The 14,337-nt window shown below is 33.4% G+C and overlaps 1 protein-coding gene across 1 annotated transcript in view; it reads left to right on the top strand.

Annotated features, from left to right (window-relative positions):
* LOC134716784 (uncharacterized) overlaps positions 1-14,337 on the top strand; it is a 182,630-nt gene that overhangs the window by 86,178 nt on the left and 82,115 nt on the right. Inside the window, exons 48-54 of the mRNA XM_063579792.1 lie at positions 306-457; positions 1,836-1,947; positions 3,197-3,333; positions 3,844-3,959; positions 4,743-4,804; positions 7,049-7,227; positions 13,871-13,994. Of these exons, the coding sequence (XP_063435862.1) occupies positions 306-457; positions 1,836-1,947; positions 3,197-3,333; positions 3,844-3,959; positions 4,743-4,804; positions 7,049-7,227; positions 13,871-13,994 (882 nt within the window). The remainder of the gene's footprint in view (positions 1-305; positions 458-1,835; positions 1,948-3,196; positions 3,334-3,843; positions 3,960-4,742; positions 4,805-7,048; positions 7,228-13,870; positions 13,995-14,337) is intronic.

Here is a 14,337-nt window from a genome sequence, read left to right as displayed (position 1 = left end):
TGCTTAGCTGATGATGTAACAAAAACTTTTGGCTTTAGTCTTTCTCCTTTTACTCTAAAGACTGCTTCTTCAAGGGTGATACCCACTCAACACTAAGGTTGTGAGTTCAAACCCCCCTAGACGAAGATTGTCAGTTTTCCTATCAAAGGTCAATGGTTTTCTCCAGGCACTCCAGGTTTTCTCCGCCAATAAAAAACTGGCTGCCATGAAATAGCTTTAATGTGGTGCTTAAAAGTGGCGTTAAAACACCACCAACCAATCAATCAAGAGTGATAGCTATCAATCATACGTGTTTTTCATTGCAGATCATACACTATATACTTAGATTGTATACATCACACAGTTGAAGAAAGCACAGACAAGAAGTGTGCCAGGACCTCACTTAATGGATGGATGCCAGCTATATTACCAAGCTATCTACCAAATATTCCACAGTCACAAATCAGATCTTGTAATGGTAAGATTTTATATTGAATGGGAAGTCAAGTTTTTCATCTCTCTTTTAAATCTTTTGAAAAAAAAGGAGATTGCAATTATAAGTAGGACAATATCGCAAATAGGAACTTCTATTTCTCATCCAAGAGAAAAAAAAGTAAAAGATTGATGGATTGGTGTTAAATGCCACTTTCAACACTCTTGTGCTAATGATGTTGTGGTGGTCAGTTTTATTGGTGGAGGTAGCAGGAGTACCAGAAGAGAACCACTGACCTTCAGTAGAAAAACTAGCAATCCTTTAGTCAATTGAGATTGGAGTTGAGTTCACCTGCCATGTGTTGGATTTGCACTCACAACCTCAGGGAGTTATAAACTTGATTTACTCTCTAATAAGATAATTTAAAGAAACACACAGGTGTGCAGATGCAATGCTTTATTGCATCTTAGAATTCAGGCTTATTTTAATCTCACCTGGCCCAAAGGTCAATAATGCAATAATGTTCAGCAAAGCGATATCTACAAAATGGTCAGTTGACCCCTTCAGGATTAATTGCTCTTTATAGTCAATTTTTTACATTTTTTGGTAAATTTTTGTAATCCTTTATAAAAATCCTCTCCTCTGAAACTACAAAGACAAATTTAACCAAACTTGTCCACAATCCTCATTATGGTATTTTACTTAAAAAAATGTGTCTGTTGACCCTGTCCTCGAACCAAGAAGGCCAACCATTGTTAAAATAGTACATAGTGTAAAATGCAGTTTTTGGCTCATATCTCTGAAACCAAAGCATTAACAGGAAATCTGACTGGGATAAAATTGTTCATTAGGTCAAAATTTATCTGCCCTGAAATTTTCAAACCAATCAGGCAACCTGTTGTTGGGTTGCTGCCCCTGAATTGGTAGTTTTTAGAAAATTTTGCAGCTTTTGGTTATTATCTTGAGTATTAATATAGATAGAAATAAATTGTAAACAGTAATAATGGACAGCAAAGTAAGACCTACAAATAACAGCAATAATGTACAGCAAAGTCAGACGTATGAATAAGTCAACATGAATTGACCCCTTAAGGAGTTATTGCCCTTTATATTCAATTTTCTACAATTTGTAAATTTTTGTAGATTTTTACAAATATTTTCCACTGTAACAACTGGGTCAAGTTTATTATAGATAGAGATAATTGCAAAGCAGTAAGAATGTTCAGTAAAGTACAAACACATCACCATCACCAAAACACAATTTTGTCATGAATCCATCTTTGTCCTTTGTTTACTATGCACATAGACCAAGGTGAGCGACACAGGCTCTTTAGAGCCTCTAGTTTTTTAAATGCCAGTCAATTGCAATCATCCGTTGCAAGAGATAAATTTAAATGATTCCATATTTCATACTTTTCTCTAGTGAATGATGAAGATTTAGATTCTTGTCATAATACAGAACTAATAGAAACCATGGCGATGAACAGTGCTTGTTTTACTGGATTTGGCCCATCTCTACAGTATCCATTTTGTCAGTAAGTATAAAAGTTATAAACTATACACTATGATTAAACTATACAGTATAAATGACAAACTATACAGTGTGAATATAGTATACAGTATAAAAGACAAACTATACTGTTTAAAATAAACTGTACAGTATACTGTGGATTTATTGATATTTGTTGGATATCAATTTTTTGTGGAATTCATGGGAACAGGGAAACCACTCATTTAAATATTCAACAATTCACATATTTTCTAAAGGATATATGCAGATTTTGTCAAAACCACGAAATTAAATATCCACAAATATGCAAATTTTCTAATAATTGGTACCCATGAAAATAAATGAATCCACTGTAAGAGACAAAGATTATCACAAAACATAAAATAGAGAACACTTTTGAAGGAGATTTATACAGATATATCATAGGATATTATTTTAGCCTCAGCTACAGAATGGGCTATTGGGTTTCATTTCATTTCAAATCATTCTGGACTATTATCAACGATTATTATTGTCAATTCGTGAGTTGTTTGAACAAACACACAGTCGCATCAGAAGACAGTTTGACTCAGTCATTATGATTGGTTTTTATCTCAGAAGGACTTAGTAAGGATGAGGATGCCAAAAAAAACAAAATCTGTCATCTGAACAAAAAGTAATGACAGATGAACAGAATTCATTGAAATTGTTGTTCTGTAGTTTATTCTGTTGTACAGAGTAGCTTTAAACTTACGATTGCCTTCTTGTTTTTGGAATACATATATAACATTGTATAAATGTCATCAATGTGTATACATTGTCTTTCACAAATGTAACAGAAAATTGTGATCAGCTGTGTGGTTCGGTTCTTGGCATTTTGTCTCTTCCAGTATAATAAAACACTTACTGACTGAATATTCGTTGAAAAGTAAGTTTAGTGTCCTCTCAGATACGAAAAAATGCCCTCAACTAAACCTCATGGAATAGCTACACCTCACAGGACAATAATCTTACTATTCTATACATACTCGGTCAGCAAGTATAAATTGTCTGATTTATAACACTCTTACGAAATGTTCAGTATATTATTATGTCCCTTCAAAATTGATTGATTACTCTGCCAACTAACCTAGACTTGTTATCTGTTTGACTCAAAAATATTGTCATAACGCTTTGAAAAAAAACACTAAAAGTTAAGAAAACTGCATAGAACCGACACAATAAAATATCATAGTCCTGATTTTAAAAATTTGTTCACCACCACCTCTATTTAAAATATGTTGTGAATTTTACAGAATCTGGCTCCCGTTTATCAACTGTACAGCTATGAGTTTTCCATCATGTTCTATCAGAGATGTTGCAGAGACCTTGGTCAAATCAAATTTTACCAGCAATATACCACAGGGATTTGATATACTCGCTTGTGTGCCAGGTAAAAAGATATTTTGACAGTTGTTTTCCATTCTTTTGATGTGTTTGAGCTTAAGATTTTACTATCTACTTATTAAAGGACTTCCCCTAACGAATTTTCCTTAGAGTTCAGTATTTTTGCTGTTTAACTTTTTGCAAATCAGTTTGTATTTATTCCTTTAAAATCAAGTCAGGAAAAAATAGGCCAATTGTAGAATTAAGTTGTACTAAAATACTGTGTAATAAAAAACACTATAAACATCTGTCATTACCTGATCATCTGTCATTACCTGATCACATGTCCTGTTGAAAGATAAGTCTATTGAAAAAGTTTTAAATTATACAAGCTCTAAAGATTTTAAATTTTTAGATTTCATTTGACATATGTTATTTTATTAATTTGTATTTGTAATGGATTAACTGAAATGGGAGAATATTCATTTTTTGAGAGGCTCACCATTTTTCATATTTCTAGTTTGAATAGCCTAAAAAGATCAGTGAATTGAATATATGTTAATTTTTTTATTGACAGTTGAGAGATCAAATTTATTTGAAATCACCATCAAATATAATATTACCTGGATGCCAGCGTATGCTAATTTAGCAAGCACAGAAGCCATGGCATTAGGGACCAGACTTGTACAAGAGGTATGTAACATGCAAGTCAGAATACTTAATGTAGGAGACCAGACTTGTACAACAGGTGTGAATCGTACAACTCAGAATTCTTAGAGTAAGAGATCACACTTGAACAATATTTATGTAACATATAAATCAGAATACTTAATGTAAATGATCAGACTTGTACAACAGGTGTGATACATAACTCTCAGAGGGGTATTGACCAGACTTGACTTGTACAACTGGTGTAAAACATACAACTCTGAAATCTCAAAGTAGGAGTCAATACTTGTACAACAGGTATGTCACGTACAGCTCAGAATTCTCAGAGTAGGATATCAGACGTGTACAACATTTGTGTAATATACAACTTGTAGTTCTCTTAGAAGAAGATCATACTTGTACAACATGTGCTTACCGTACAACTCTGAATTCTCAAATAAGGACACTAGACCTGTACTATGTATCATACAACTTGGAATTCTTAGAGGAAAATACCAGACTTGAAAAAGAGGTGTGTTATAAACCACTCAGAATTTTCAGAGTTGAAGACCAGACTTGTACAACAGGTGTGTACATAGACAACTCAGAAATCTCATAGTGAGAGATCAGTCTTTAACATAAAGAATGAACAATACAACACTTGAGTAGGAGATTGAATTTAAACATCAAACATAAGGGTAAACAAAAAGTTTAAGGTCTCGTAAAGGTTGAAAATTTATGAAACAATTTGTGAAAATATTCTATTTTATGATTTTTAGTTACTCTAATGCAATGGATTGACTAATTTTCTTTGTTTTTTTTATTCAGATCATCACCTATTCTGGAAACACCAGTGCTTATTTTGAATCATTAAAGGTTATAGAACTAAGGTTTGTTTATATATTAAATTCATTATTAAAAAAATGTTATTTTATATTTTGTTTGTATATCAAAATAATTTCTAGAAGCCATCTTTTTTAATGCAAGATTTGATTGTGAAATTTGACCAGATCTAATGTCACAATCAAATCTGAGAAAAAGCCATGGTAACAAGATGGTCACAGTTGTGGCAGACGGGCAGAAGAGCTGGATAACCTTTATCTGCCTTATGGGAAACAGACATATACCAGACAGAAACTTTATCCTCTTGATGAATATTGTATATTCAAAGATTATTGCAAGTTTTATTTTAATGTGAGTAATGTTGCTTTGTAGTAAGAACTTTGATTCTTATATCAGATACATATATCTGAATGCAGACTTTGTTGTAATAACAATTATTAGGGCCCCGCCTAAAAGGCGGGTCGCCCTATAGTGATCAGTCTTAGGCGGGTCACCCTATAGTAATCAGTCTTAGGCGGGTCGCCCTATAGTGATCAGTCTGTCCGTCTGTCCGTAACACTTTCGTGTCCGCTCCATATCTAGAGAACCATAATGATTTCATACTTTATACTTTACATGTATATTATCCACCACCAGAGGGCGTGTCATGATGTATGTACAACTTCCTAGGTCAAAGGTCAAGGTAAAAAAACTTTGGTTTCAGTTGACAACCCTGTATCCTGTGGTGAAGATCGTGTCCGCTCTATATCTTGAGAACCATTATGACTTCAAAGTTTATACTTGACATCCATTTTAACCAACACCAGAGGGTGTGTCATGATGTATGTACAACTTCCTAGGTCAAAGGTCAAGGTCAAAAACTTTGGTTTCAGTTGACAACCCTGTGTTCTTTGGTGAAGATCGAGTCCTCTCCATATCTAGATAACCGTTATGATTTTATACTTAATACTTAACATGATTATTAACCAACACCCAAGGGTGTGTCATGATGTATGTACAACTTCCTAGGTCAAAGGTCAAGGTCAAAAACTTTGGTTTCAGTTGACAACCCCATGTCCTGTGGTGAAGATCGTGTCCGCTCCATATCTAGATAACCGTTATGATTTCAAAGTTTATACTTGTCATCCATTTTAACCACCACCAGAGGGCTTGTCATGATGTATGTACAACTTCCTAGGTCAAAGGTCAACGTCAAAAAAACTGGTTTCAGTTGACAAGCCCGTGTTCTGTTGTGAAGATTGTGTCCGCTCTATATCTTGAGAACCGTTATGATTTCAAAGTTTATACTTGACATCCATTTTAACCACCACCAGAGGGCGTGTCATGATGTATGTACAACTTCCTAGGTCAAAGGTCTGTCTGTCTGTTGGTCTGTCCATCGCTAACAAATTTGATCCACACTATATTTTGAGAGAACAGCTGTTATTATTTCATACTTTATACCTGACAAACATTTTCAACTTAACATATATATTAACCAACACCAGAGAATGTGTCATAATGTATGCATCCTAGGTCCGTTAATATTTCATACTTTATACTTGGTGGGTCATAATATATTGAAGGCATAATTCTAAAAATATGTGACAAATATCAATTGGGCAGCACCTTTAAACATATTGTTCAAACATCAATCCATATATCCAGAAGTCACCTTAGAGTAGTCAACAATGAGTTCACATCATGCAGTCATATCACTATTATACTATGAAAGTAAGTTGAGAATATTCATCAGTTTTAACTTAAAATCTTAGATTAAAATCACACGTGAGACTATGTGATAACTTCAAATAATGCTTCATATCAGATTATCCATAAAACTTATTTACCCCACGTTATTGACAGCGGGGCCCACAGAGATGGCTCCCATCTCAATGATATCTAGTTAATCCTCAATTCTTATCCATTCTTCAAAATCGCAATGGTAAATGCAGGTAATAATTTCTTAGTTTACCGAACTCTTTATAGAATTGCATGCAAATTAAAAATATGAATGTACATTTGTATTTGGATTTTTTTTATAGAATATCATGTGTTCTTCAATGAAATTGGTTTAAAATAAGTCAATGAATATATAAATAAATACAAAGTACATTGTACAAATGCCTAAATACCTGACGTTCACAATTGACATTTCTTAAAAAGCTGTGGATTTTTGTGCAGTTTGAGAAAAGTCCCATTTAGAAATTTTTTACCATTATTTTCAGCACGAAGATTTATAGACATTTTTATGCAGAGTAAGTGGGGGTTAACTGATATTTATTCTCTTATATATTCTATTTTTTTTACAGAGAAGGCAGTGTAATAGCAGTATTTCAGCTTAAATATTATAATGTTGTTCAACTGAGGACATCAGAAGTCAAATCAGGCACAGAACAAATGATTCTTCAAGTCAGGGGTGATCCCAAGACACAGTTTGATCTGTTGAAGGTTGCAGATCCAGATAGTGTTATTGTTAAATCAAAAACAGGTAAATTTAATGATACATTTGACAGGTTACTAGGTTGCTATTTGTAAATACAGCTGTTTCACAAACTATGCCTCTTCTGGGGGAGCTATATTATATTCTTAGATTTTTTTATTTATTTGGTGGTTATATGTTATATAAGTTATGTTTATACATAATTTGATTTTAATTACTCAGTAGTCATTATTTTAGGATTTTCCCAGGATGTGTATTTTCTTTGCTGTTGAGAGGAAACAGATTTATTATCATATGTCAATCAGTTAGATATGAAGTTTATCACATGTTCTTAGCAGGAGGTCTAATTTCATCAGTTCCAATACAAATATACATGTCTTGTTAATTAGTGACCACTTGTGGCATTTAGCTTCCTTTGTCCTTTGTTTCTTGATACATTAATCTGGGTGCAGTTTAAACTCCTCCCACTTAGGAGTATCCCATTAAGAAGTTGTGTATTAAAAACCTGTGTATGCTGCCTTGAGTATTCATTTATCTAAATGCAGATTAAGCAGTTATAGAATAATCTTGGCTAATAGTGCTATTAGTGTTTTAGCTAAAAACTTGAACTTTCAGTGTTTGGATTACTTTACAAAAGCTATATTACAGTTTTTAAACAACTAAATATAATTCAAACTATATAACCTGAAAAAATAAACATTATTTTGGAATATATGTAACTGACAACAAAATGTCTGGCAGAGGAAAAGGTGTTCGAAGGAAAACTAGGAGTTCTCCGTATGAGACCCAATGGGATTCTAATAACCCTTCTAACTGGACAATAAACAAACTAAAAGAAGAACTTAACAAAAGGGAATAAGAACACCTTCTGGTATGTCAAAACAAGTGTTAAAACAACTTTATTTAGAGAATTGTTTTGATGGAGTAACATCTTTAGAGACACAACAGACAGACACCGTTAGTGATGAGATTAACGCAGATTCCTCACCAGAGAGCACTCTTCCAATTACCTTAGCAGAATCAGTGCATCAACACAGAAGCAGTGTTTCAAATGGTGAAAATGAGAATGGTGGAACAGACAGGAACATAGCTCAGTGTTTTGAAGGACTTCAAGAGACCTTCAAACAGCTAATTTACAGAGACAATTGTACTCATGACACAGGTAGAGATCGCGAATTCAACCTTCAACAGTGGTATAACCATGCAGGGATTGGGAATAGGAGTGAAACTTCTAACAGAGGAAATAATACCGTTTTACATGGAAATACACAAGAGCATGTATCTTTCATCTCAGGACCACAAGTTGGAAATGTTTCATGTGGAGTGCGTTCGGATGAATATTCTAATGTGGACATTATATCTCCTTCTATTCAAAAGCAAATCATTGACGGTAAGGATGTTAATTTGGCATCTCTTCTTATCCCAAACTATGAAACTCCCCAAATTCACTCTGTTGCAGCTAATGGGTTAGAGTTAAATATTTCTGGGAAGCCAGATCCCCGTCTTAATAGAAAACTCACAATTCAAGAATTCATTAAGGCATTTGGCAAGTTTAAGAGGGTCATGTCATCAGTTTACCCTGACCGTAGAACAGAGCTAGATGCTTATGAAGATGAGATTATAGATATTTGTAATTTTTATGGTGACAGATTTTATGATTACCATAAATTGTTTTCTGCAAAATCAGCAGCTCTTTTAAGGGAGAGAAGGATTAAGGTTGACTGGAGCAAAAGAGATAGGGATCTTCTTTCATTAATAGTTGCTGGTGGGAATGTAAATGTTTGCAAAATTTGTAATTTGGTTGATCACACTACTGCTTTTTGTCCTATGCAAACCTCCATGACATATCAAGATTACCCAGATAAAGTATCAAGGCAGGTAGACACTACTGATAAGTTAGGTAGAACGAAAATTTATCATTCTGGGCGGGAGGTGTGCAATAATTTTAATACCAGTAGGGGTTGTACCAGGAGTTTTTGTCATTTTTCACATATCTGTAGCAGATGTAAAGTCGCTGGTCATACCCTATTATCTTGTCAAAAAGTTTTCCCCTCTCAAGGTAGGACTGAAGTACAATCTAAGCCACATACAGTAAACTCTTCACAAAAGTTTGAGAAAATAACAACAAATAAGCAAGGTCAATGACTACATGATTTCCCATATCTGGCTACTACTCCAATTAATGTTATTAAACTTGCAAAAGAATTAATTTCTCATCCTGACAAAAAATTTGTTAACTATTTATGCAATGGCTTAGAGAAAGGATTTGATACTATGGTATCTACAACAGATTTACCTACAAAAGAATGTAGGAATAGTTTATCTGCTAGGACACAACCAGATGTGGTTTCTGATTTGATAGAGAAAGAAGTTTTTAAAGGTTTCTTGTATGGGCCTTTTAAGGATCCCCCTTTTCAAAAATATAGGGTAAGCCCAATTGGTATTGCAGAAGGGAAATATTCTGGTAAAAAGCGTTTAATATTGGACTTATCTTCACCACATAATGATGATAAACATCTTAGTATTAATGATCTTATTGACAAACAGGATTGCTCAATGTCTTATGTTAGAATAGATGACGCCATTGATGTTATTTTGAAATTTGGAAGAAATTCCTGGCTTTGCAAGTTCGACATATCCGACGCGTTCAAAAATTGTCCAATTGTACCAAGTCAGTGGCCTATTTTCTGCATACAATGGGAAAAAATGTATTATTTTTATGTCCGTTTAACTTTTGGATGTCGTTCAAGCCCCAAAATTTTTGACCATTTATCCCAAGCTTTGTGTCATATTGCAGAAAACAATTACAAAGTTAATAGCATTTTGCATTTATTGGATGATTTCCTAACCATAGATCCACCAGATGCTGATGGTGAGAGGACTATGGCTATAATGATGATGATTTTCAAAAAACTGAACATTCCTATAGCAAAACATAAGACAATAGGTCCTGTAAAATGTTTAGAATATTTGGGTATTATTCTAGATTCTGAAAAAATGGAAGCTTGACTACCTCTTAATAAAGTTGATCGCATTTGTGAATTCATCAAAAAATTATGCAGGAAAAAATCTTGTACAAAAAGGGAATTATTGCAGCTTTTGGGTCACTTAAACTTTGCTTCACGTGTCATTTTACCTGGTAGATCCTTTGTTTCATACCTCATAGGGCTGTCCACTACTGTCAATGATTTGCATCATTATGTTAAATTAGATAAGGAATGCCGTGTTGACCTAGAATTTTGGTTACTTTTTCTGAGCAGCTGGAATGGTGTGAACATGTTTTACAGTAGACAATTTTACTCAAGTTATGATATGGAACTTTTTACTGATGCCTCATCAACAAAAGGATTTGGTGGATATTTCAAGGGAGAATGGTTTTATTCATCATGGCCATCAAACATTGCTTATCCTGACAAAACATTTTCAATGGCTTTTCTTGAATTATACCCCATTGTAGTATCCGCAATACTGTGGGGCTCACAGTGGACAACAAAACGCATTCTTTTTTGGTGTGACAATGAAGCTACAGTGGCTATAGTAAAAAAGGGCCGTTCAAAGTGTTTACAAATAATGAAATTAATGAGGAAACTTACATGGTGTGCTTGTAAATTCAACTTTCATTTTAGTGCCAAACATCTTCCAGGATATCAGAATGATATAAGTGATGCTCTATCTCGTTTACAGATAGACAGATTCCGCAAACTAGCTCCCAGTGCAGCACAACATCCAATGAAGTGCCCAAGCAGCTCAGATGTAATGTGGTCCTAAATCAAGCAGTGAATGAACTATGGAACAGTGCTATTGCTAATACTACAAGAACTGTTTATGATACTGGGTTCAGAAAATTTGAGACTTTTATGTTATTGAATGGTTTTCAATTTTCTAATTTACCTCCTATTTCTGAGGATATTTTAATTTATTTCATAGCCCACTGCTTTAAAATTCTAAGTTTACAATACTCTACCATTAAACTATATTTATGTGGAATTAGGTATAAATATGTACAGGGTAATCAAAATGATCCCTTACAATCTGCTCATAATACACCTTTAATCAGACTTGATTATGTTTTAAATTCTGTAAAAAGACTGCAAAAAACAAAAAATCACGTAAGATTACAAATAACTTTCGAAATTTTGGAAAAAATTGTAAATTGTTTGAGAAAAGGTTTTTGTTCCAAGTTTACTGATTTAATGTTAAGAACTGCATGCATTGTCGCATTTTATGGATTTTTGAGATGTGGCGAGTTTACAGTGTCAAAGGCCTCAGTTTGATCCACATATTAATTTATGTATTGAAGATGTTGTATTTCACTCAGACTTAGTAGTTTTGAAATTAAAACAATCAAAAACAGATCCTTTTAGAAAAGGCATAAATATACAGCTACATAAATTAGGTCAGCTTATCTGCCCTTACACAATTTTGTTAGAATATATACAAATAAGGAAAGAATTTTCTCCTACTAATCAAACTGATCCACTTTTCATAACCATTGATAAGAAACCTCTGGAGAGACAATATTTCATCACTTGTATCAAAAAAGTACTGGATATATGTGGTTTCAACTCAAGTCATTATAATGGTCATAGTTTTAGAATTGGGGCAGCTACAAGTGCTGGTAAGGCAAAAATAGAAGATCACTTGATAAAAACATTAGGGCGCTGGACTTCAGATAGTTATATCAGATACATTAGGGTAACGCCAGCATCTATTAAAACAGCTCAAAGTAGATTAGGTAGAATTTAAGGGCATGCTCGTTTTCAAATATTCCATACGCATGTTTTTTACAGAGATTCTGGATGATATTGTTTTTGTTTGACAATTGATTTTGATATTGTGTATTATTATGCGATAACATTTATTATTTTTATTTTTTTTATTTTATTTTTTTTATTTCATGGCTTTATTGAAGGTACCCCCTCCCTAACCTCACAAATCCTTGGGGACACTCAGCTGTTACCATCTGTGTTATGGCCATTTATGAAATTTTATCACTGGTTGTTTCAAAAATTTCACTCATCCCCCAAGAATTTCTGGGGATAAACTGTCAAATTTCATACAAATTCATTCCAACACCAATTCAACATCAACACTACTAGGCTTCCTCATAGCCTCCTTACAGGCTTCCTCATTGTCTCATTATAGGCTTCCTCATAGCCTCATAGGCATGATAGCCTCTAGGAATGATAGCCTCATAGGCTTCCTGATAGCCTCATGCATTTATTTTGAACCATCGTTCCAATTGGATTGGTGTGATGTCAAGCCAGGGGTCTATACTTTGCTACTTTTCAGTATGCACATAGCTAGGCTCTTGGTTTAGGCATGGAGCAAAAAATTTAATTTTTTAGCTGAGTAGTTTCCCCAAGGGCCAAATTATAATTGTGATGTATATATATAAAATAAAAGTTGTAATTAAATTATGATTTATGTTTAATTCAAACATGGATACCAATGGCATTGCTACACAGTATTTCCCAGGAGTTTATTTACAAGATAGGTGATAGCAGGAAAAATTAGGTTGATAATAATGTGAGCACTAAATCCTTAATTTTACATATCATGAGTTCAAATGGTGTGTTCTGAAAGAAATCAGGGGTAATTAAATTATTTAAATTACTATGAAATTAATATGAACTCATTATGTGTGACTTTGAGGATTTTGTTCACTGACACATTTATTAGCAAAATTAAAATATAGGGCCGAAAGTTAGATCAGGATGGTTTAATTGTCAGGTCAAAGAATTTGCAAGAAATTATGAGGTTGGATGTTTGCTCAGGTGTTAACACACATTTCCCTATTACATAACAGATTACCACAGAAAAGATACAGTATAAACAAAAGACAATTAAAATAAGATTAGAACAGCATCACATCAAACGGAAATAAATTTACCCTAAAAAATATTTACAAAGAATCAGAACACAATGCAAACATGGAACAAATGACAATTAAACATATTCAGGATCATTTCTGAGAATTTTGTATAAACTACATACTGGTTCCAAGATATCATCTCTATATGGGAATGTTACCAGCATTTATATACGTGGTAGGCATAATTGAATTCTGAGGCAGTTTAAAATCTTAGTTCCGTTGTCATATAAAAGTTGAAAATATGCTAACCAGCCCTATGTTTTGACCTTTAAATAAAATAGTTGTAACTTTCTTTTCTGGAACATATTTATTTTAAGAAACTCCATTGTTAAAATGGCATAGTTTTAGCCGTGAAGGAAGTTGCTATGGGAAATTGTATTGTCTATATTGACAAGTGCATCCTACTATAGGATATACTATAGGTCTGTTTCTTAATTACCATAAGTAATTTGTCAAATATATTTAGTGTATATAATGATTGTGAAATATTTCTTTTTTTTTTGGCAGAGTTTATCTGACCTCGATCTTATTTTCATGCTTTACTGGTCAATTTTAAGTTTTTTCATGTATAGCTTTGTCTGTATCTCAGATACTACATGCATAAGGTCAACTTATTTTTACGTCATCAGCTTCATCCAAACAACTTTAGTATAAGGGTATAGAAATATAAACACAAGGGTCAATTTGCAACAGTATAGTGTATTGCACAAAAGCAAAAAGAAGGGGGTATCTTTTTTTTAATTTTTTGAGGGGAGGAGTCAATTTGCAATAGCATGTTTTGTCAGTAATGTATATTAAAAAGGTTCTATTTTATAGATAAAAACCAGACAACTGATGTGTGTGCAGTTATTTCTGAGAATATAGTCTTCCCTGATGCATGTGGTATAGTTTGGTTAAGTGTTTATAACAAAACCAATATAGATCAAGACTTCTTATGCAGGTAAATAGTTAATGAAATGTTAATCTACTAGGTCAGTAAATGAGGCTCAGAATGCATTAGATTCTAAAATAGTCAATTTAATGGTAGACAGACTAAGGATGTAGAGTGGAACTCAATTATCTGATTCAAGGGTTTGGTTTTTCCAGGTGATTGATTTCACACCATTTAAGCTTTTCACGTGTAATACCTTCTGTACGCGTACCTTTAAAACAAAATTTGAAATTTATTTGTTACTAACATCCAAAGAAACACCATTGGTAAGAAAAGCACATAAACGCTAAATTGCATTGGGTGACAACCAGTCCTCCCCGAAAAATAACCGTAAGAAAGTTCATGGAATTGT

This window comes from Mytilus trossulus, chromosome 4, assembly GCF_036588685.1.
Source record: "Mytilus trossulus isolate FHL-02 chromosome 4, PNRI_Mtr1.1.1.hap1, whole genome shotgun sequence".
In the NCBI taxonomy this organism is placed as follows: Eukaryota; Metazoa; Mollusca; class Bivalvia; order Mytilida; family Mytilidae; genus Mytilus; species Mytilus trossulus.
Note: the sequence above shows the minus strand (reverse complement) of the source record. Positions and strands in the feature narration are given on the sequence as shown.